Below are 25,536 nucleotides of genomic sequence, written 5' to 3'. Positions count from 1 at the left end.
AACAAATAGTAAAAACTGTAATGTCTGTGGTCTTAATATTGCATCTGGAATCTTATGACAATATAGAAAGTGTGTGGAGGGGGAGGGGGAGCACATAAATTCTCAAAGACATAACATTTTCTTTCCTGTTAATCAAAATTCACACCCTGTCTTTTTTGTTCTTTGATCATCTACTAATTATACAATCAAGGGTAAATGCAAATAAAATGTTTGCACACCTTCAGTTGTTTACTATTATTCTTCATCACAATTAGTCATTTAGTAATTATCCAATTTTAGTTTTAATTAATTACATAATTCAGAGAAAAACAAACAATATCTGTGTTAAGAAATGATCTTTTTTTAGATGGATTTAGAAAAACTGTAAACAACAACAATTAATGACTTTCCTTTCATATTTTTTTCGCATAATTAAGTGACTTAACTAATCAAAAGGAGTTAATTATTAAAGGGTGGGCCTTAAGAAATATCTTAACCAATCAAAGCTCTTTTTTCATGCACCAGCAGAGAAACTGAAATTAAATGAGTAAAAGACATCTTTAAAAAGACTGTTTTTTTAAACAAAATCTCATTACAACTCTTTGAATGATATATTTCAAATTGTGTTTTACAAACATTTTGTGTTAAAATCATAGAATTTGTGTTAATTTAAAGGAATAATTTCTTAAGTGTGTGTTGATAATGGAATCACTGTGTCATATTCTGTGTGTTAGATGTTACTCTGCCATTGGCAAGGACAATGAAGTGTTGCTATGCAGCAGCTGTAAACTGTGGCAACATAGAAAATGTAGCCAAGGTAAGCATATTTTGTTATATAAGTTCATGCTTTTGATGGTAATTTATTTATACATGTGCAGTCTGAGATGAGTAGAGTTTTCTCAAGGGTTTTAGAAGCCTTTTCATTGACGTTTTTTTGAAGCTTTGACGAACCTCACACATCATGGTCAAAATCATGTCAGGTTGTTTTCTCTGTAACAGCAACTCAACCTTTACACTGCTTAATTTCTAAAATGGACTGGTCTATCATTCAATTTAGTCAGCACTTATTATTATTCAAAGGGGTGTTAACTGAAAAAGTACTGACTGAATAGCAAACAGCGAAAAGGAGAGATTGTGTTTGTATACAAATCTGCTGTATTTTCTATTTTAAGAATTGATAAGACAGTGATCCAGTGGGCAGAAGTCGACCATCCATGTTTTTTGTAAACAGTGATGTTTTTCTAACAGTCTAAACTTTCTTAAAACATAAATAATCAATAATTTTTTGATCAACGGAAATGTTATAAAACAAGCCATTTATAAATTACTTTTAAGTGTTATTTCGAAATAAAAAAGGATTTATTATGAACGCTTAACTTACAGTGTTTTTCTAAAAGTTCTGAACATCACTACGCCGCTTTTAAAACTATTTGTCATTTAAAACGGTTATTCATTGAAAAAGGTTATTTGAATACGAAAATATGAAAATTGTCTGATTCCAAATCTTGAATTTTGAAAATCCATAAATGATCAAAAAAATTATTCAAAATTAAGAATTCCTATCCCATAAACAAACATTCGTTTTGCCCACCACCAGATTAACATTCCATATCTTCCAGAAAGCTCTAAAGTACTGTACTAACCATAACAAACCTTTTACTAAAAATGGTTAATCAGATTCTGGTTAAATACTGACTTTGTTTATTTATTTATCATTTACCCTTATTTGTGTTCACAACAGACCTGGGGTCAATTACTTTAAAATGTAATTAATTAAATTACAATTACATTCAGAAATGTCCAATTAAATTACAATTACCATTACATGAAATTTAGCAATATAATTAATTAAATTACAATTACATTGGAAATTGTAATTAATTACATTCAATTACAATACCAAATGTGGTGCTTCTTACACAAACACTGTAGCAAAGTTCTTTACTTTGTACTACACAAACATGATAATTCACATGTAAAATAATTTCAGTTATTTCAAAATTGAATTTAAGCTCAAAGTAAAATCTGTGTTTGCGGGAGAACATCAACATCACTCTGTCTTTAATATTATTGCAAAAGGAGCTAAAAGTCAGCCCTAATTAATAGTTAATACATCGTCTGGCAGAATTCGGTTAGAGAAGATGCATGTAAAGTCAGGTATTTCTCTGAGGTCTGAATTTCTCTGAAGTTTATAGGATCATGGTTCTGCAATATGTTTCAAATTTAACTAGTCTAGTTCAGTATTTAATCATTTACATTTTAAACATATATTTTAAGTTTTTATCCTTAACACTACAAGTTATCCAAAGGACCACATTGAAAATAAGTTGTAATTTGAGTCATCCTAGAATAACTATGTCACTAAAACTGTAGAATACTCATAATGTCTACGATAATAATTAAATTTTTTATCTTGTTAGAACTGTGAAATGCTATGTTGTTTATATCATTTAATACAACAAATTTTATCACAGATAAAAAATGATTAAACTAAATGCTAAGCATTTCAATTTTTGCTCCGATAAAAATCAAAATAATAATTATGCAAATAACAATTTCAAATCCTAATTTGATCACTTTCTCCAAAAACATAGTGACAAACATCATCAAAGATTACCAGTTGGTTCTAATGAAACAAATATCAGAACAAAGGAGCTATATCCAAGGGGTTAACACCTACCATAATATTCTATAATTGTTTTTTTTTCACAGCTGTGAAATGCATATTAGCATGTTAAAGTGAAGTGTCACTGGTAATAAACATAAAATAATAATCCAGTTTCTTGAACAAATTGTATATACTATTTGTTCAACAAACTGGATTAGCATGTGCCATGTAATTGGAAAGTAATTAAAATGTAATTGTCAATTACACCCTAGAACTGTTATGCAATTAATTAATTTACAATTACATGTAATTAATAAATGACCCAATTACAAATTACATTCAATTACTTGGGAAATGTAATTTAATTGCAATTAATTACAATTACATTTTTAATTACCCCAGGTCTGGTTCACAAAGATTTTTAAAATTTGTTTTTTTATCCTGTTTGCCCCAACAATGGTATACGTTTATTTTTGCATAAGTATAAACTGAAACTGAAACTGTTTCATTTGATTAAACGCCTATTTTTACGCAAAACATATTCAATGGCGTTTTACAAATACATAAAAATACGACAAAAATTAAGATATTTAATGACATATAACATAAATGAGCATAAATACCATTGTGAATAAACTATTTAGTAAGCATTAAAAAAAAGATCAGACATCAGATAAGATTAATAAAATATTAGAATATTAAGATACAGTAAGACAGCTGTTTGTTATTAAGTAAGAATAAGTGGGTTATTGCGACATGTCCAGAAGTTATTACAAACAACTGTATTTTGTATTTGTTATAATATAGTTCATTTTCGAATGTATTTACACAATAAAACCATCCAGTTCACGTTACTTCAGTTTCTTAAAAATTACAGTCACAGTCTCTAAAAGAGTGCAAAGTAATCTCCAAAATAATGAGTTTTCAACTTCTTTTTGAAAACATATATTGAGTCCGAGTTCCTTATTTCGAGAGGCAATTCATTCCAGAGTTTAGCTCTGTTATTTTTACAGTACTTTATAGTTATGTGATAAGTCAATAAAGTTATTACAGTGTAAGATTTTTCATTTCGCTGTCAAAAGTATAAATCAAATAAATATATTTTGTCTAAGGAATAACAGGAATAGGAGAGATCTGTTTATCTGGTGGTGGGCAAAACAAATGTGTTTACATCGTCTGTGTATGGCATTGAAATTTTTAATTTTAAATAACTTTTTTGCTCATTATTCATTTGTGTTTTAAGAAAGTTTAGACCATTAGAAAAACATCACTGTTTACAAAAAACATTGATGGTTAGCTTCTGCCCACCCCATCACTGTCTTATCAGTTCTAAAAATAGAAAATACACAGGATTTGTATACAAACAGTGATCTCTCCTATATAAGCACTATTTCATCAGAGTTGTTCATTTTCAAGTACATATTCTGCAAAAATTAACTAAAAATGCAAGTTTATAATATCATTATTACCTCACTTTAATAGAAAAATATTTAAAAAAAGTTTGTTTTTTTTCTTTTGATTTCAGTATAATCTCTAGTTTTGCATTATGATAAATATTTGGGATGTTTTAACAACCTGAATTGAAAGGCAAGTTTTGAAGCTGCCTAAAAATTTTTGCCACCGGTATTAAGCAACCACTTGCATTTAGCAATGATAATGACTATTTGTTCTAATTTCTACTTGTCTTAAACAATCACCTGCCATAAGCAACCAAACTGTGTCCATCCCTTGGCAGGCTGTTACACACAGGTTTCACTGTATTAAGGTATCCAGTCCATAATAAGTTAAAGTACTATTAAAATATATCAAATATTGATGCCTGGTATACTCATATAATTTTGGTGTCATCAGTGAAAGTGTATTGTCTACTGAAAAAGAAAATATAAATATACATGACAAAAAATATTATATAGAATTTTTAGCTCGACTATTTAAAGAATAGTCGAGCAAAAAGCATCGGTGTCCCGTTTGGTTAAGTTTTTGTATGTAAACTGGTATCTCAGTAACCACTTGTGAGAATGGATTGAAATTTCACACATTTATTCACTGTGATAAACTGACTTACATTGCACAGGTTTCATAACTCTATTTCGCATATTTTACAAAATTATGCCCCTTTTTCGACTCATAAATTTTTGGTTACGGTTTTGTATGTAAGCTGTTAGCTGCCTATTATATGAGCCGCCCCATAAGAGAACCAACATATGTATGGGAATGGATTGAAACTTTACACACATGTTCTAGCTGACATGCACTGTGCAGGTCCCATAACTCTACTTCGCATTTTTTTTACAAAATTATGCAACTTTTTCGATTTAGCAGTTTTTGGTTAACTTTTTTAATTAAGCTGGTATCTCAGTATCCGCTAATGGGAAAGAATTGAAACTTCACACACTTGTTCACTGTCATGATATGACATGCAGTGCAAAGGTTCAGTAACTTTACTTTGCATTTTTTCAAAATTATGTCCCTTTCTCAACTTAGCAGTTTTTGTTTAAATTCTTATATGTAAACTGGTTTCTCAGTACCCTGACAAATGGGAATGAATTGAAACTTCACACAATTCAGTTGTGACAATTTTCCACTGTCATGAGCTGATAAGCACTGTGCAGGTTCCATAACCCTGTTTCCCATTTTTACAAAATTATGCCCCCTTTGTTTTCATTCAACTGACAAGGCTGTTGAATAGTCGAGTGTTGCTGTCCTCCGACAGCTCTGTTATTTTTACAGTACTTTATAGTTAAGTGATAAGTCAGTACAGTTATTACAGTGTAAGATTTTTCATTTCGCTGTCAAACAAACAGGACCGTAGTGATTCTTGTATATTATTACGGTCATCTATTTACTAATTCCTGTTCAGCAGACTCAACTCTTTCAAATAACACCAAAATTATAAATAACATGGGGTCACCAAGCATCCAAATATTGTCTATTTGTGGATCTAACTTAAAAGGGACTGGCCTCCATATATCGTTTGATAACAAAAAATTTTTTTTTCAGATATCTGGAAATAAATGCTATATTTGTTAAGAAGGCTTTAGAACTTAATTACTGACAGTATATTTTTTGAAAACACATGAGAGTTTACTCCAGGTAAACTGTCTCCATTATGACAATGATGAGACTGTATTTTGAAATCATTATTTACTATAGCTCTATTGGTTACAACAGCAGCAAAATGTCTTTATTGCTGCAGTGGTCTGGGGTTCAATTCCCGATGAGGTCATCTTTTTTTTCTTGATTTGGATTTAAACAAATATTTCAGAAACAAAAATTCATATTATAATGTTCATAATATGATCAAACATAAATTGGAGAGAGAGATTATTTTTAGCCAGATCTAGAGGATCTGTATGTCTTCTAAAAAGTCTATCCAACCAGACCAGCTGGTACTGTTGAAGCCCTATACTTGTTGAAGCCCTATACCTACAACTAAATGTGTGTATTTTTTTTTCTGTCTTTACAGATGTTTCACAGAACTTCTACCTGGAATTTTACCTGGCTACAGTCCTTGGTGAGAAACCTGCACCATGGACGTGTCATTACTGCAGTCAATACCAACAGATGGTTAGTAAAATACTTACATGTACTATATTACAATGCTTCTTCCTAATTTTTACATGTATATTTCTGAACTTAGAACACCCTTATAATCCCTGTACTTTCATCTACAAGTATTCACCAAATGAGTTAAAGCTGCACAATGGTAATCATCAATTTGCAAAAATATTGCAATATATATAATGGTTCATTTTCCGGTTGTGAAGTCCGAGTCCTAATTGTATGTCTACAAGAAACTGCTCATGTTCTTTATATTATAAATAGTATAAAGGAATCATTAAAAGAAAATGTGTCTGAACAGAACATGCTTCATCATTAAAAGATATGGGTTATCAATTTAATCTTTACCCTATTTCAAAAATGGACTTTGGCAAAACCATTTATTATTGGAAGGGGTATTCACTGAAAATGTACTGTCTGAATAGCAGGCAGTGCAGACCAAGATCAACCTGCATGCACATCGGTTGCAAAGGTAAAATCACTTGCTGTTGTCAGGCCAAAGGTTAAATCACTTTACTACAATTTTGCATGTATCCTATTTGAACACAGGTCAAGCATGAACGACTGTCACCCAGTAAGGGCACCAACACCACTCCTGAGAAGAACCTGAACAGCTCCCTCCTGCTGCCACCAAATCCACCAGCATCCCTTGCCAGTGACAACAACAGTGGATATGACTCTGACAGCAGTAGTTTCGACGAGTTTAGTCCAAACTGTGAGATTCAGCGTGTTGAGAGGGAAGGCCCTGCATCACTACCGTAAGTGAAATCACATGATACCAAGACTAGTGTGTATATATATTTACAACAACTATGCCATACTACAACTCAAAGTTTGTAGTTTTATCCATATAATATATATTACAGTGAACTTGGTGTAAAGTTGGTGACACTTGTTAAAAAAGTATTTTTCCAAAGGACATTCAACAAACATAATACCATTTTCCAATTCCATTTCTCAAAAGAAAATACTAGTACATGTATACACCTTACATTTTTACAATTACAGTTGGTAAGCTTTAATATTTTAATGGTGATGAAAAACTAAGAAGCACGTCTGGACATCATTTAAATATCTTACCTACAGCAAGCCAGATTAAAAAGGTGGCATTCTCAAACTAGTTAAAACAATCAAAATTTGTGAACATTTTGCCAGGTCCTGAACATGTCTTTTTAAAGATGTCCAAATCAGCATAAACATGCCTAGTATTTCCGTTGCCAGAAATGCTCTTCAGAAGGAGGTAATAATAGTATCTGAAAGTCTTCTGCTGTAACATGTGTTGTAATATATTTTTGCTGAATATGTTTTAAATCACTTATTTGGATCACTTGAGGTCATAACATGAAGAAATAATATATCAGCATGTTTGAAGATACTCCGTGATCATTTTGGCTGTTACAAATCATAATTATTAAACTGAAAAAATGTCTCTTCTAGGGTTTCCGTGACAACCAGTGCCGACAACCAAACAATCCCAGTACCAGTTGGACACAAGGTGATCATCAACTCCCAGCCAATATTCTCTGATACTTCTAGAGAACCGACCCTCTACACCCTTTACCAAACAGCCAATGGTCAGAAGGAGGTGATCGACAGTGTTGGGAATGTGTTCACATCAACAGAGGTAATAATTTCATTATTTTGTTGAAAAACTTGTTTTAGCTCAGTTGTGATGAATGAAAAAATCTTATTTGAACTGCACCCTAGGAAAACCAGTAATTGTGTCATAATCATGAGAAGGCAAGGTTGTGAACCTAGGGGTGCTCAAACACATGACCATCAGGTTGAGCAGCTATCATTTTAACCATTAGACCACTGCTCCCCTTTTAAGCCTAGGGCCTAGATTTTGTTTTTCAACTATTTATTTATAAAAGTCAGTAACACAAGTGGCCCTGGACTTCTAGCAGAGAATGTCAAGTTCTAAATATGGAAAAGATTGAGAAAAAAATAACTTTGCATAACAAATTCAATGAAGCTTTGTCTCCCTTTCAGGTAATATGTGGTGCAGTAGCCTTATACCAGTGTTCTACAGCTAACTGTGGGTTCAAGGTCCGGGCCTGTGAAACAATCCAGGAATTCCTCAGTGCCGGCAGTCAGAGTACTGAAGATCACAATCACAACAGGTAAACTCAACCTTCAGACATCTTCTTTTATATACACCACAATATCAATTTTTACAACAAATAATAACATATGTAAAATATCTGAATTAATAAATCTGATATATTTAACACGTAGCACGAGACTACATGCATATGCACGAGCCCCAGTGCGAGATGATGCCTTCCCAAATGATACAAGTACCGTTGACTAGAGACTGATTAAAATAAGCCTCAAGCTTTCATCCAAATAGAGCTACAAAAACTAGTAAAACTAAACACTTGAAATAAATTGTGAGACTTACTCCTATTAAACCTTACTTTTACACACTCTGCCAACATCTTGCCAACTCTCGATTCTTCATCCTTAATAATGAAGGAAATGATAATGTCAAAAATGTCTTTCTTTTTAAAGTCTTCCCATACCAGATAAGTTAAAATGCAACTTGCCCACATATCACGCATCATTTTGTCTGCAAATATTTGGAAAGTTCTGACAGTTTAAAGTGTCCTTACCAAATATGAAAAAAATAAAAAAAAATTTTCAGTGTTTCTGCTGCTGCTACGACTGGAAACACCGCCGCCGATAATGACAGCGACAGTGATACCACTTATACCGAAGACGAAAGATCCTTCATACTCCCGGACATCACTGCTACACCATTCAATACGCCCGCTAGAAGAAAATGGTAAGACATGTTAATCTACCTAAACTCAATAATAAATATATTTGTACACAGGAAGATAGAAAGAAATCATAGAAAATACCATGTACCATGGAGAGAATAGTCACAGTAAAGTATAAACTTCATCATAATTTTGTGTTTCAAAATGCATGGCATCTCCTGCTTATGAAATGCAATGGTCAAGTCTGTCTAAGATTCTACTCAGATCTATGTTAGATGGTGAAATTATATTATCATTATCTTAAAAAGAAATGCCAACACAAACCAAAACAATTATTTATCTAGGCTTTGTACAAAGAGGAAGCATTACTGAGCAAATAAATCAAAATTTAGTCTTCATGTTGAACACTGTACGACTTTACCCCAGAGTGGGACCTGTACACACATGGAAGAAGAAGGTGAAGAAGAAGGAACAGAAATCAGCCATGCCAAGAGAAAATCAACATAATGGCTTTGCAACCAGCATCGTTCAGACCAGCCTGTGCATCCGCAGTCTGGTCAGGATCCATGCTGTTCGCTTTCAAAGCCTATTTCAATTAGGGAAACTGTTAGCGCAGGCTGGTCTGGATCCATGCTGGTCGCAAAGCCACTATGTTGGTATTCTCATGGCCAGCTGAATTACTAATTTTTTGTCCTCATGTCTATGTCCTTTTTGCCCTTGTGCATTAGCACAAGAATCTGTTCATTAACAAGTACCAAGCTTTATGCCATATCTGTATCTATATATCTCTAATATCTTTACAGTGTGTCTACAAGGTTCTCCGACAGCTACTGTTCTGACAGCACTGATGACGAGGACTCAAACCCGTTACCACTTCCTACGTCAATACAGAGGTTCTCTGCCCTGAACCACCCAACTCCAAGGTATGATTACGTACAATTCATGTCTAGTAGTGAAATTGGAAAATAAATGTCCAAACTCATCAACAAATTCAGTTTTCCATTGAAGTTACACATACCAGTTGTCACAATGAAGCAGAACATGTTCTGCATGTAGTTAAGAAACAATCAAATCTGTAAAAGCTTTATGCAGAAGTAACAGACCTCTGTTATCGGATCCAAACAGATGTAAGGAAGCCTGGAACACACCTTGACACTGCCACAGTGCCTTGAACTATCTAATAAGACCAGCCTACCAAAAAGCACTTTCATGACAAGTAAATATATACAAGAAATAATGTTGATAAACACTATCTTCCCATTACAGACAATATCATAATATGTTTGTATATCACCTACTATATATACAGTATTTTTTACAACTTTCTTTTCAGAGTTTCTCTGAATGTCAGTTTCTCCAGTGACAGTGACTCTGACGATGACTGTGCAATTAGTGTACTCTGTGACCTTCTCAACAATTCTAGTGATGAAGACATTGACCGTATCCCACCTTCGCCTACCTCTACTATTCCAGCTATGGATAGGTAATTTTGAATTGTTTTACAGTTCATATTACTTCATGTCAAATATAGTGTATGAAAAGCATCAGCAAAAAATAAAGGTTTTAACATTTAGCTTGCTGGCGGCAAGTGAATTTTCCTTTGCACATCCTTGCAGGCCGATCATCTGGTCTGCACTGTTCGCTATTCAGTCAGTAAATGTTCAGTGAACACCCTTTTGGATAATAAGTGGTACTGCCTAAACTGAATGATGGACCAGTCCATTTTAGAAATTTAGCAGGGTAAAGGTTAAGTCACACTGATACAATTTAGGCCATATGGGAACTTTCAAACTTTTACGATACCCTCAAAGCATGATCTGGTGCATAGGCAGCCATCCAGGTAGAACCACCGATCTGCACTGAGCCATTCAGATGACTTCATCTCTAAGCAGGTATCAGCCACTTGTAAGGCTTAAATAAGACTTTTACAATAACCAAATATAATTCATAGCACCAAAAGATATTGTCATAATATAGTAAAGCTTTGTTTTACTTTTTTAGCTCGGACAGTTCTGATAGTGAGAATAATAGTGTCGCCATGGCAACCACATTCCATGTAACCAAGGGAACCAGCAGTGGCGAAAGGGCTCTACTCACAGACAGTCTTGGATTCACCTACAATATTAAGGTAAACATTGAATAGTGCTCACAAGCAACCTTGTTGTGTGTGAGAGAGAATCAGAGAAAAAATATATATGCATAAATTGAATTTGAATTGAAAGCAATGAGTATGTTTCTGAATAAAATCTAACAAGGAAATAAAGATGCACTGGATTTTCCAAGGAAATGGACACTAGCGATAAATCAAGCTTTAATCACACTAAAATATACAATTTGGCAACATATAACTTTCATGTATTCACTGAGAGAATATATTTTTCTATAACATGGATCAAATGAAAATCTTAAAAGAAAATGAAAATGCAAATCTAGTACACATTTGTTCACTTAAGCCACAGTGGAAAGTGTCATCTATAAGTCTTAACAGAAAACTGGCAAACAAATAGATCAAACTGCAATATCTACATTGTAACACTGAAACTGCAAAGTGATCCCTTTTGTTACAGCTTCAAATACAAATGTAATTCATTTATGTTCTTTTTTAAAATTTTTTGCTATGTTTTCTAGTTTAAGCTTGAGACACGCACGTTTTGGTGTTGTACTGAGAAGTCCAGGAGTTGTCCAGCTTCGGTGATTCAGAGCACGAGTGGTCACTTCACCATGGGAGTGGCAAGTCACAACCATCTCTCCATCCAATTGAGAATCCACATTCCCTCCTTAACTCCACCCCCACTTCTGCTAGACCAATCACAGCAAGGCGCAGCAAGTTCAGACCACCTATCAACCACTACAGAATCCACTCCTACCTACAACATGCCTGTTCTGAAGCCTGAAACCAATACACCATCCCCAGTTTCCACTGATCCTAATGAACCAGAGCCAGAAACCAACATTGTTGTCACAGAACCCGACGAAGAAACAGTCTTCCATGAGATAGAGGCATGTCTCCCTAGACAGAAGAAACCAGGCTCACTTCTAGTGTCGTCTGATGGATTCATTTTCCAAACTAAGGTAAGCTGCTGTACTGGTAACAAATATATGAGCCGTGCCATGAGAAAACCAACATAGTGGGTTTGCGACCAACATGGATCCAGACCAGCCTGCGCATCCGCGCAGTCTCCATGCTGTTCGCTTTTAAAACCTATTGGAATTGGAAAAACTGTTAGCGAACAGCATGGATCCTGACCAGACTGAGCGGATGCGCAGGCTGGTCTGGATCCATGCTGGTCGCAAACCCACTATAATTATTATATAGAAAAGAAAGCACTCACTGCCAAAATAAAATGTGGTTCTTCAAAAAGAACTAAAGGAAGATCTTTAAAATGATCGTTTTTACATTTTACGCATTGTATGGATGGTGTACACTACATAGTTTTCATTACATAAATTCAGATTTGACACAAGGCTGCATCTGTCTAGGTTCAAATGATGAAAATAAAAAATGTTCATACTGTTCGACATTTTAAACACAAGCTGGAAATATTTTGGCTCACTTAAACCTCCTGTAGTACAACTAATAATCTCATTCTGAATTCCTGATCAATCTATAAAGAAAAACATCAATGCATCACCATTATTTTTGTATTTGTCTCCACAGATTGAAGATGCGTGTAACAACAAAACTTCCTGGCACTGTACTGAGACAGCCCCTAATGGTACTAAATGTGAAGCCAGCGTAGTGTTTGAATATTTACAACCATTCAGTCATGATCCTGCCACTGGACGTACCTGGCTTGTTAATCGAGAGAATGGTAGATGCACAGGCCACCATAATCACACTGCTAACCACTGCGCTGTTGTACTGGCTAAAGTCAGAATGATGGTAAGATTATTCTTTAAATATTCAAACAAAATCTTTCTTCTTGCCTTAAAAAAAGGTGCCTGCAATTTACAGTACTGTCTGTGTACAATTAACATGAATAAATAGCAAATAATCAAAATTTAATCATCACTGTTATATATGGGAAAACACAGTCCCTCATCAAATTATCAAGAGTTGTGAGAAATCTAAACATAGAAAAATATAAGAAAACAACCAGGGACTACATTAACTGCTTAAGTCACTTCTGAAGCTCAAGCAGTTGTTCCAGTGTGCCATGTTTCACTCTTCTTAACGGAATTTTGACAGTAACAATACTAGCTTGTTTGTTGCCGCTACAATGTCAACAAACTGTAGGCATCTCATTAAATGACAGAATCTGATACTCATCTCACTGGTACGATTTAGAAATAAATACATTACAGAAAACTGGGAATGTAATATACAGTAATTTCGAACTAAAGTAGAAATTTTATTACCATTTATAATACTGTAGTTTACAATGTTTTTACTTTACATTACAGATCAGAAGAAAAATTTTTCTCTATGGTGTGCTAGATGAAGTCCCTAACACCCTGATTCCTAACATCTTCAAAAGCCTTGACTACGAAGGACTCACCTATCTTGACAGTATTGGTTCTCCCGTTCTAACAACTGCTGACAAGGATTATCTCCCTTGCAGTCCCGTCCAAATACAAGTTTTGAGGAGATTTGTTTCTAGACAGAAAGTGCTATACAGGCAGGAGAAGAAAAACAACGAACATTCTCAGAAGTTGTAACTGTTTACATAAATGTTGATACTGTGTGACTTGTGGAAAAATATCTTTATCAAATACATCTCGAACTGTACAAAAATTTTCATATATCTGTGATGGTTAATACTGAAATTATGATAATTAAAATGATTTATAAAATTTGTTCAGGGAAGGGAAGATGTGTTCTTAATGGGGACTATCAAAAAAGGACTCTGTAGTGTATAAAATGTGCTAACTGGAAGTGCTCAGAGCTTGTATTCATCACTCCTTTAATTAATTTGGATTTTAAAAGCAAAAGTTGTCATTCATTCTATTCTTATTAAATAATACATGATTTTCAAAGAAACATCAGAAGATATTTGCTATCGTAGGAAAGACGACTAAAGTCAGACTCAAAACAGTGAAGAATAGGGGATGTAACTTAACTGCCTGAACTTTGCACTAACTTTGACATTATTTCTAAATGACATTCCAATTTATATATATGCAATATAATATAGTTTTGACTTCATGTGAGTAACAGTAAGCCACTTTCTGATACTGTCAGTTTCAATATTGCATTTTGTTATGATGTAAATAACTATTTAGTTAAGATATTTCTACTTATATGTAGTTTTATTATTATTAAATAAATGGTTAAAAAAATGCTGAAAGTTATTGATAATGATCTGTCACATTGAAAAGAAAATGATTATAATAAGAGCACCGCACTGCGGGTGCAGACGCTCATCTGATATTTTGTCTCTCTGTATAATAGATTTTCTAAGTCTAAAATGGTAATTCGTGCAAAAAGCAATATAGAGTTACGATAATTGCTTTGCAAAGTCAGCTTTTGATGGCAAATGACTGCTCAAAGTTTTAAAGTAAAAGCTTTGACTGTTCATGAGAAAAAGTTGACCTAAACACAAAACTTAACCAAGAAATCTGATATTTTCTAAGTCCAAAAGGGGCCATAATTCTTGCAAAAAGCAGGATGGAGTTTTTTTTGATGTTTTTTGCTGTACAGTCTCAGTCAGCTATTAATGGTGAACAAGTGTTGCAACAGGTTTGATAGTTTAAGAGAAAAGCTGACTTAAACATAAAACTTAATCAGGCAATGCTGACGCAAACGCCAACGACAATCAAGCGATATAATAACTCATCATTTTTAAAAAGAAAAAACAACAGATGAGCTCATGACCCTATTTTTTTATTGGGAAGTGTGTGTGTGTGTGCGTGCATGCGTGCGTGCGTGTGTGTTCGGGTTTAACGTCTTTTTCAAAAAAAATTCAGTCATATAAATGACAGTGTCTCTTTGTAGCAGTCAGCACAATGTGCAACTTTATAGTGCTGCCTCACTGGAATATCACGCCGTAGACACGTGACATGATACCCCAACCAGTCACATTATAATGACCACTCCTTACACTACCCTCTTAATGCTGAGCGCCAAGCGAGGAAGCTGCTAGTACCATAATTGGGAATTGGCAATATGATGACAGCCTCTGTTATGTAAGGATGAAAAGCCCTGATTTTAATGTTAGGAAAACAAAAACCTTAAAAAATCCAAAAAAAGTCTGACTTACTTGCTCAAACATAATCAAACATTAATGTTCATGTAGAAACTTCAAATAGGTTGAACATACCTCATAATTATAAATTAGAGACTTTAATCTTCAGATAATTTATGATGTGAAAAGATGCAAGCTAGATACCATACCCCAACACCAATTTAGATACACAGCAGACTGCCACTAAATTGCAGAAACAATACAAAGTATAATAGAAAATGGAAGAACAACTTCAAATTGTATTATTATTAAATTTATTCCCAAATAGTTTCGGCTTAATATACATTCATGAAATGTCAGCAAGGCAATTTTATGCTTCAATGTCTTAAATAATTAGAGATGTAATCATTACAACTACATTGTACATGTACCAGAAAACGTTCCCAATGGATTTCATTGGGTATTTCCTAACAGAAAATGAAATATGCAGAATAAGTTTGGAGGTGACTGGATAGCAACAGTCAAAATCTATCACATTGTCCTGAAACCTCCTCTAACCAATGGACTAATGTTAGTCCAAATAATTGTACTCGAGAGATGAATAATATCATTTTTTAAAATAATTATTTGACTGGTTGATATCCCCCTTTGAGTATGGCAGGGCTGTCAATAAGTCTTTGTTAAACAGGCTGAAATAGAAAAGTAGGCGGCAAGCTAGGGGGGTCTGGTGGCGATGCTCCCCCGGAAAATTTTGAAATTCAGCGCTTCATTTCTTGCACTCTGGGAGCATTTAAGAATCTTTTCCACTACATTTTTAAATACAATATACCCCTTATTTTCACATTTTTATGAGCTCACCTGTTAGATTTCGAGAAAATAATAAAAATGAGTTTACATGTTCATGAATGCATTTTTTAAGTCCTGAAATGTTAATATCTAACTTGTCACAACTCTTCAACTCTTTGGTGTAGCTTATGCAAGCCTTCTTTGCAAAATTTAATAGTTATTGCACTATAGTATATCTAAATTCAGAACTCTACTGAGAATTAAACCTGCACTCATATTTCTTTTGTGGGGAACAAGACTTCCCAGATGAATTTTCACAATTTGGGATGACAAACAATGTCACTGTTAGAACCGTCAAAACAAAATGCGCAGAGTTAGAAATGATACAAGTTTAGGCAATAGAAAATTAACTGTTTGATTCTCATGCCCAACCCATCCGCATCCAAAACCCCTAACCTCGATTTTTTTATTGATCAAAATCTGGATATCCAAAATTGTATGTCCGGATACTGTTACACTTTTGTAAACATTGACCAAATCTCCAGTTTAAAGGATGTGTTTGACAAATTATGATGATGCAAAGACAATTTAACAGCATTTGACACTGTATCTGATATTAAAATTTACCATGACATTTCCTCTTATTATATGATTTAAGAGAAATGTTTATCAAAAATCGGCTGGCTGATACCGTGACAACCACTGTACTTTCGATTTCAAAAACTTATAGAAAAAGGTAAAGCCAATATATTTTCTGATCTAAATTTGATTGTGATTGATATTTTTTGATAGAAATTAAATATCTGTCTCAGCTGTCACACATTATAATCAACACCTGGCGTTTTTATATAATGCAATAAACAACACTCGACAGGGGTTAAAATAGGTTTGAAAATATCATGATTTTCATTTCTTTGACGTTAGCTTGGATTTCGTCAATTATGACGTACATATATCATCATTATAAAGGCCGAGCTTAAATGATTTTGCCGATAAAATATGTCACGCGTTCTACATCCAAAGCTGTCATTGGTTTATCGGATGTTTTAACTCAACTCAAAGATTGACAGGCATATGGCAGTGTATGAAATACACTATGTATGAATACGACATGTCGCTTGGCAATTAAGATTGAACATCGCCTGTGATGGCACGCTGTGTAATATGAACGGAAACAGCCACAGGTAATATCGATTTTTAGGCTGGATGGAGAGTTCTTTAAACCGATTATATTTTCGTGACAGAATCGTGAAGAAAAAAAAAGCTAAAAAGCTATGGTTGGCGGGTTGAACTTTTTAGGCCCGATCATTTTTTTTTGCTATTTGAAACTGCCCAAATGCCATTTGAACCATCAAATTCGGCATCCAGTTCTTATTGACAACCCTGGTATGGTGGGTAGATAATGTGAAATATCAGATTGTAAAATTGGTCTACCTGAAGTCTCATTACTTAGACTAGGACTAAATGTCTGGTAAAAAGAAAAATGAATTAAAAACAGTTTACAGATCAAAAGAATTAAGAACAGTCAGGGGTGTAACTGTTTCAAGTTATCACAGTTTATAACCCATTTGAGTTATTGGTTAAACTTTGATAACTTGTTTCAGTTATCATAAAATATTACAAAGCCCTCCTGTGCCAATTCCTCATTTTGAATGAGACTAATGCAATTATTTTCTAATTCCTTGACCTTTTATCTTTCCAGCTATGCTGTAAAATTTTTTACGCAAGGCTGATAAAGTTTTACGCTTTAAAGTTATAAAACTCTTAATATCTCATTATTATCTTATTATGCTCATCAGGTCATGCTCGGACTAAAAGAGAATTTGATTAACCATAGTTTGCTACTAATTTGACTTCAAAGGTCAGTTTGTGAGAACAGCAAAAAGACTTTTTTTGAATAACTTACCTGAGTTAACTATATTTTATAACTAATACAGGTTATAAAGTGCTTGAAAAAGTAACTGAAGTAGGTTACATAACTTAAAACAGTTACACCCCTGACCGAAGAATAGATTATTTTAAAAGTAAAACTGAGGAGTCCATGGAATTTCATTTGATGAAATTAAAGCTTGACAGATTTCTGGTTAGGTTTCAATATGGAGTTTGTTTCAGCTCAGAGTACCATAAAAGCATGTAGGTGTGATCGCTGTAATGTCACACATTAACATCAGTTAATCTGGTAGAGGGCAAAACATTAGTCTCACATTGTTTGTGTATGGGATTGGAATTTTTTATAAATTTTTCACTAATTTATCATGTTTATGGATTTTCAAATTTCAGAATGTTTTGAAATACTTACAAAATTATTTTCTTATTTTTGTATTCAAATATCCGTTTAAAATGAATAACCGTTTTAAGTGATCGACACATTATTTTGATAGCCGCATAATGATGTTCAAAACTTCAAGAAAAACACTGTAAGTTAAGCATGCATAATTAATCCATTTTATTTCGCAATAATAATTAAAACTAATTAATAAGTTGCTTGTTTTATAACCTTTCCATTGATCAAAAAATTATTGATATAATTTGTGTTTTAAGAAAGTTTAGGCTGTATGTTAGAAAAAACATCAGTCAACAAAAAAGCAGTGGCTACGATTACGGTACCGTAATCCTAAAACCGGTAAAAGACAACACTACGAGGATAGGCTAGGGTTATGGAAATAAGTTAGGACATGCATAAAATTTAAAATGATGTTGTAAACTTACTTATTTCACTGAAAATAGCGATTTTTTCATGCCTACCGTATTACATGTATTTCGTGTTATCGATCCACCATTTTGGGTTAGTACAGTATAAACTTAAACGATATATTAATGGCGGCGCGCGGAAATATTATAGAAATATGAGGGTTAAAGTTAGATTTTAAAAAAAATTCTACACTTTAAATTTTATGAGTTTAGTTTGCTTGTCACTGGAGTTTTCCGCAAAGAAACAGGTGAAATCAACACCCGTATACATACATTCTCTACATCTACATCTTTCACCCAACAGTCGATTTCCGACTATCACTGGGCGGCGCTGTCAGAGAAACAGTTGTTAAAGAAATGATATGTTACAATGTTAAAAGAATAAAAGCTAAAAAAGCCAGTATGCTACAGTTGAAATAGGACAGAGGCAATAGAATTACATACTGACCACCGCCTGCCTCTCTCTAAAGATACTGAGACTGCATGGGGCTAGATATAACAAAAGTTGGTAGGGAGTTCCAGAGTCGGATGGTCCTTGGGAAGTAGGAGTTAGAAAAGTACTGAGTGTGAGACATGGCCGGGACTAAGTAATTTAGGTTTCTAGTTAGAATAAGATGAGATTGGTCGACTGCAAGTGTCTGGGTCCTTATTTTATTAAACATTACTAATGAATTGTGTAACCTTCTATATTGGAGTGTATTCCATTCTAAAGTTTTCAGCATAAATTTGTGTAACTGTAGTCGTACATGACGTACCTAGCAGCTGACCTTTGGACATTTTCGACTTTGCTAGAGAGGGTTTTTTGCCAAGGATGCCAGACGCTTGAACAGTACTCCAGTTGAGGGCAGACATAGGTGTTATAGGCAGCAATTTTGACCTTTTTATTGTCAGTTTTGACATTTCGTTCTTTCCAAAACCATACTAAATATATACAACATCATTTATGCATGTTCTAACATATACTTGATGCCTCTAACATACTTCCGTAATCCTAGCCTGTCCTCATAGGATTGTCTAGGAATACGGAACTTTCGTAATCCTAGAATCGGAGGCTAGGATTACAGTACCGTAATCACAGCCACTGCCTAACAAAAAACATAAACGTTGGGGTTCTATCCACCCGATCACTAACTTACCAGTTCAAAAAACTGATTTGTATACAAACATGATATCTCGTATACTAAATCAGTGAAAGACATGAAGCCGAAAATTCTTAGCTAGCATCAATTCTAACCGAATACTACTACACTTGGTGAATCGTTTTCAAATCCAATATGAAGTATAGAATCTAAAGAAACTGCAATTGTACCACTGAAAGAAAGTGATTTTACCCTTTTCTGGTGAAAACGATAACATGTTATTCTTGAATACGTCCATAAGCTGCCAATTTGCCGAATAAACTTCGTGCCGAGCAAGGCGGCTGACATGTTTACAGACACGAGGTGAATGTATAAATAAAATAAAGAATTTTATTTCTGATTTTATCATATTTATCATACGTGAAAAAAAACCAAATAACGTAAACTAAAAATAGGGATTTGAGATATTTGAACTTTGCATAATGACTTGGAAAAAAAAACAAAACAACCGGATGTTGATTAGCTGTCAAAATAAAGCACGTGTTTGCAGACGATTTTGGTTTCGGAATGAAAATCGTAACGTGCACTGCTCCTGTCAATATTGCGGTAGTAAAATATTGTAAGGCAATTTATTTGAATCTCATTAATATTAACTTCCCGTCTATAGCTGCGAAATTACTAATCTTCTGATTTTTCACTTGTTTTCGCGATGTGTTTATTTTCCGGGTGTTTGTTAATATCGTGTAAGGAACAAAAAGAGATCCTGTCTATTTAGTATCAAGGACCCATGTAATCAGCTTGTTACTGCTCACCATGTTGATAAGTTCTTAAGATTTGACAAACCAAGAAAGCTCTAGCTTAGATGTCAAAAATACCAATTTAATGATATATCTATTCTATGATTATTATCAGTAGGTATATGTAGGATATCATAATAATTGTAGTGATGCAAGGTTAACAGTTCAACTCTTAGTACGTTTTTGCCCCATGTAGTTAAAATAATTTGACGTTCAGATTGTTTTATTTTTGTGACAGGCAATCTAAATTTAAACTTCAAAACTTTGAAGGACCAAAATAATTGAGGATCAATCGCAGTACATAGTCATGTAAACAGAGCTCAAGATAAGCTGCGTAGTTATGCGATTAAAGTTGCAGAAAACTCAGTTGAATTATACAGTTTTGGTACTGAAATGCAATTAAAATTCCTAATACCCAATTCATAAAAAATTGCTTGTAGATGAATTGATCTCCAACTGCATTTAAAGTGAAAAAAAATCAGGATAGAACAAAAGTATCTCAGAAAACATTAAATGATCGCAGAAAAAATATCTTTGGTTCTATGATTAAAATACACATGTTTAAATTGCTTACAGGCATGTATAAAAACAATTTTAAAAAGAGAGTATACTGTTTTACATATAATTAATCACATTTCATGTCAATCATAAATACATTTTTGTATTAAACATAATACATTGAAGGATGTAATTGAAGTACTTTTATTTAGTCAGTCAAACCTGGTTAGTGGTATACCATGTATACTGTAAGCGTACACAATTTAATTTAAGCCACAAGAAAAAATACTCAGTAACTGCTGTTAGTGTGAGATTGGTGAAATACCCAATTAGATTTAGCAAATACCCAATTACTTCTGAAAAGGCTGGGTAATGATATTATTTTTTACCCAATTCAGATTTCAAATACCCATTTCAGGCAAAAAGTGAAGGGTAAATACCCACTTGCCCCAAAAGTTTATCTAGAGCTCTGATTGGTTTTATCTCTTGCGCATATTGGCGTGTATACAGGGTTAATGTTAATTGTGTACCATACATCACCAGAAAATTTGTAATTTTGGATATTATTTGATAATTTTTACATAAATCAATGATTTGAATTGAATCCCTTTTTGATGCATGTAAGTTTTATTTGAATTTATGGCCTAGTGAATTCGTGAAATAATCGGCATTTAAACCTATATAGCATGTAAAGCGTTCAGCTGCGATGAAAATTTCATAGAAAATTGCTTCAACTGTTTTGGATTTTCAAGTGTTTGACGCGAGTGGGAATATTGCCCGTATGAAAAAATTATCTCAATATTTCCTAGGATTGCGTCAAATTAGTTGGACTATGCCCCATGCAGCCCCAGGTTTACTTTAATGACAATAAGGATTTGATAGACCATGGAAGTCATCTGAAATTGTATCAGAAAGACCCCCAATTTAATATATTTTAATGAAGACCAGAAACAAAATGTCAAAAACTCAGGTTCGCCTGAAAATAAGAACAGAATACTGGTAAATCACAAATTAGCGGGTCTGCTAAAAAAAGAAGGCGAAAATAAACCTACCACATCCAAAGGTCCTTGAATTTAATACTATTTTATATATCGGGTGTGTTTTTGTAAAGACAGACTTCTGGAATTTTATCATGTTTATTGATGGAATTTCAGACTCCTGTGGACATTTTGGAGATGTGGTGAGGGAGAAGTGTAACCTGGCATTAGGTTTATAAGTCTCTTTGGATCATGAGGTCCAGGGACCTTGGTTTACTTTACAACTTAACAGTACAGCTCAGTCAATTGCAGGTGCCATAAGATAATGGTTAAATATTTACTTCTAACTTGTACTGTACTGTACTGATGTTCTGCAATAATCGTCGAATCATGACCCAATATTGAAACTCAGAGTATCATGGCATGCAGTAAACTGCTTCTCGACTATTTTTTGTTCAAGATAATGTATCTGTGAACAGTTATAAGACTCCCCTGGTATCTGGTTCATTTGGAGAGTATACATGAGTTGCTCCTAGTTCTTGAAATTTCTTTGATTCATTTGAAAATATTTTATATGTTTTTGAAAATCAAGTCTTATTTGTATCTAGGCCCTTTGACATTAAAATATTATACTGAATTGCTGTTTTCCTTCTTTGACAAAACCCAGTGTTGGTAGTAAACATGTAAAAGTTTAGTAACTGATAATAACAAACGTAAAATTTTAGTAATTGATAATAACAGTTTGTTCTTTTTTTCATGTTACAGCTATATTTAAGTTGTTTTTAAGTCCTGTGGTAAGATGATATGGGATTTTTAACTTACGTTTCAGGGGGCAAAAGGGATGAGAATCTGGTCCTTCCATTAAACTCAAGTGTTAGTGTCACACTATCTCAAGACCAGGTATGAAATGCTTTAGATGCATAAAACCCTGTATAATGGGTAATGTTAGTTGCAGTGGTAGATCACAGGATCAGAAATAACGTAAGACATATGAATATGAATTTACAAATTTAGATGTTTTACTGAAAAAGGACAGTGACTGATATTATGCAAAGGCTACATTTTTATGAGACTGGGAGGATGGATTTGAAAACAAAATAGACAGTTTTTCCCATGAAATCAGTGGTTGAACTGACTAATGGTCTTTTCTTCAGGTGTGTTTTTAGCTCACCTGAGAAGAAATGTTACTTTAGAAAAAAATGAGCAAGTCTTGATGTAGATGAAGAAAGAAAAATTGTTGAAGAAAACTTTATATCAATAAATTAACGAATGTTTTATAATTTCAGTGAGAGTAAAACAAAAATAGACCCCTGAAATTTAAAAAGAAAACAAAATATGGTTTAAAGGGGAAGGGCCCTCTTTTGTACAGCATAATATAGACTTTAAAAGCTATTGATATCATCGCCATGGAAACTTTAATTTTTTTAAGAAAGAAATTGAATAAGAAAATAGGCACAATTTATTTATGTTTTATGTAAGTGTGGGGCATTCTTAAAAAGACGGGTTTAAAACAAAAATGCAAAAAAAAATTTCCCCAGTCACCTTTGGGGTTTTAAAATTAGTAGGTATACATTTACCTTAGAATTTTCTCTTTCTCTTTGTAATTTTAGCCATTTGGAAATGTTTTCCGAAATTGGCATAAAATAGTATAGGATGTTGATAGATGGTGATTCATTTAACTGAAGCACAATTTCATTATTTTTATCTGCAGGGAAGAGATATTTGAAGCTCCAAGAATACAGAACTTGTTAAAAGAAGGTTTGTTATTGTTTTACTTAATACTAGACTGATGCACATAATCACACAGGAATATTTCCCTGAAACTTACCCTTTAAATTTTTTTTTCTAAGTGGTTAGAAATTTAAAAAGTTCATAAGCCAGTGTGTCTTATAACAAAAAGTGTTTGTTGGAAGTTAGCTGACTGGCGTTTAAAATACGGGTGGAAGTAATGCGGTTACTGACTTTTGATGAATGTCATGCATTTTAGGTAGTTTCCCTGATTTTTGAAAAAACCCGGAAGTGTTGGCGTTATCATTTTATAAACCAGAAAATGTAGAATAAAGCCGGGTTTTGGCGTCGGAAATAAAAATCAATTGGATTAAAGAAAACCTGTGATAAATTTATTACAATGGCACTGCTGCTATCTTTCCTTAAAGTTAAAATATGATATTAAAACATTGCAAAACAATTTTGATCCAAAAGTGCAGAACTACCTTATAAATACTAACCAAACAATACATGGCCGTGCCTAAAAACCAAATAGTGGTTTGCAACAAGCTGGATCCGACCAGCTTGCGCATCCCCACGGTCTTCGGATCCTGCGTTCGCTTTCAAAGCCTATTGGAATTGAGAAAATTTAGCGAACAGCATGGTCCTGACCAGACTGCGGGATGCGAGGTGGTCTGGATCCCTGCTGGTCGCAAAACCCCCATGTTGGTTTTCCCACAGCCGCCCTTTGATTTTTAAAATGAATGAAAAATATGGGTAATTTTAGAAATTGAGCTTGAGAAAAAATATGTAAACAAATCCTTCCAATTTTGTTCAAATATTTCACATGTCACAGAAATGTTTTATTGATTTTGATCTTTGAAAAAATACATACAACTGTCTATTTTCAGTGAAATGCAGAGCGAGACACAAAGGGGTTTGTAATGCTGAGGGGAATTGATGGAAGATACTATATTTCAGAGAACAATTTTCCCCCGCAGCAGGGTTGCCCTTTAGCAGCTGGATCGTTCCTGGTAACACCCTTTTTTGATTAAAATTTTAAATTTATAAAATTTTTGTATTTTCAGTGCTTCAGTGTTTCCAACCCGTAGTTCGACTTTTTTTTTTTTTCCCCTATGACTTTTATTTTACTTATGTAGTGTGTTTAAAAGTTTAAAATGGTGTTACAAAGGGCTTAGAAGAGTTTGTTTCATATGCATGTGTTTTTAAAATGGATATAAAGTTTGAAATTTTAACATTGTCAAATAAGAAATGGTGTTACGTACAAAGTAGGAAAGATCTTTTCATTAAAAATTTAAAAAATGAAGATCAAAAACCTTTTTTTCGACATTTTAATGCATATCAGTAGAGCAACGGTTTTTTGTTTTTAAGTCTGTTGCATTTTCCTGTTTGATCGCTGCTCTAGAAGAAGATTCCCTTTTATAAAAAAAAAAAGTGCCTTAATCTGTCATTTTGTGAATGATAAAATTGTGCTTTGAGAAAATATTGGCCATTATTTACTGTAAACATCCCTTTATTTCTTCGCCCAATTTTTTTTTACATAAATTATGATGTTTTTTTTTGTATGAACAGCAAAAAAAAAGGCGAAAAAGTTAGTATCACGTTAGTGAAAACTGACGTTTTTTTGGGTTCGCGTTAGTCGGGAGACGTTCATTAGTCGTCGCACTTGTTGTTGCGGAAAGAATAGCCAGGAAAGATTTTTGAATGCCACAAAATATGTGAAAATTTATAATATTATTTTGTTGAAAAAAATAAAGTAAATATTATGAAATGAAACTATTTTTTCCGGTGAACATGTGAAATGAACAACAGAATAGGTTCAGCAAATTGAACATGAATAATATACATTACACTGATCACTGAAATTTAAAATGATTTTGAAATAATTATGCTCCCCCAGGAGACTTTATTGTTTTTGCCCTGTCCATCCCCCTTCCGTCGTCCCCCTACGTCCACTTATTTCCGAGAATAATGGAGAACC

The 25,536-nt window shown here is 33.6% G+C and overlaps 3 protein-coding genes across 3 annotated transcripts in view; 2 read left to right on the top strand and 1 right to left on the bottom strand.

The window, feature by feature from the left end:
• The window catches only part of LOC123548305 (methyltransferase-like protein 17, mitochondrial), a 65,146-nt gene extending 45,203 nt beyond the window's left edge, over window positions 1-19,943 (bottom strand). The window contains exon 1 of the mRNA XM_053546553.1: window positions 19,808-19,943. Coding sequence (XP_053402528.1) covers window positions 19,808-19,903 — 96 coding nt within the window. The 5' untranslated portion in view covers window positions 19,904-19,943. The remainder of the gene's footprint in view (window positions 1-19,807) is intronic.
• The window catches only part of LOC123548301 (E3 ubiquitin-protein ligase ariadne-1-like), a 366,173-nt gene that overhangs the window by 316,531 nt on the left and 24,106 nt on the right, over window positions 1-25,536 (top strand). The gene's annotated exons all lie outside the window — the stretch shown is intronic.
• LOC123548304 (uncharacterized) lies at window positions 154-14,154 on the top strand. The gene is made up of 12 exons (XM_045335461.2): window positions 154-796; window positions 6,054-6,154; window positions 6,698-6,906; window positions 7,586-7,772; window positions 8,141-8,271; window positions 8,796-8,936; window positions 9,678-9,797; window positions 10,208-10,357; window positions 10,876-11,002; window positions 11,503-11,946; window positions 12,533-12,757; window positions 13,279-14,154. Exons 1-12 carry the CDS (start codon window positions 682-684, stop codon window positions 13,531-13,533), a joined length of 2,205 nt encoding a protein of 734 aa, XP_045191396.2. The 5' UTR covers window positions 154-681; the 3' UTR covers window positions 13,534-14,154.

This window comes from Mercenaria mercenaria, chromosome 6 (assembly GCF_021730395.1).
Source record: "Mercenaria mercenaria strain notata chromosome 6, MADL_Memer_1, whole genome shotgun sequence".
NCBI classification, from domain to species: Eukaryota; Metazoa; Mollusca; class Bivalvia; order Venerida; family Veneridae; genus Mercenaria; species Mercenaria mercenaria.
Note: the sequence above shows the minus strand (reverse complement) of the source record. Positions and strands in the feature narration are given on the sequence as shown.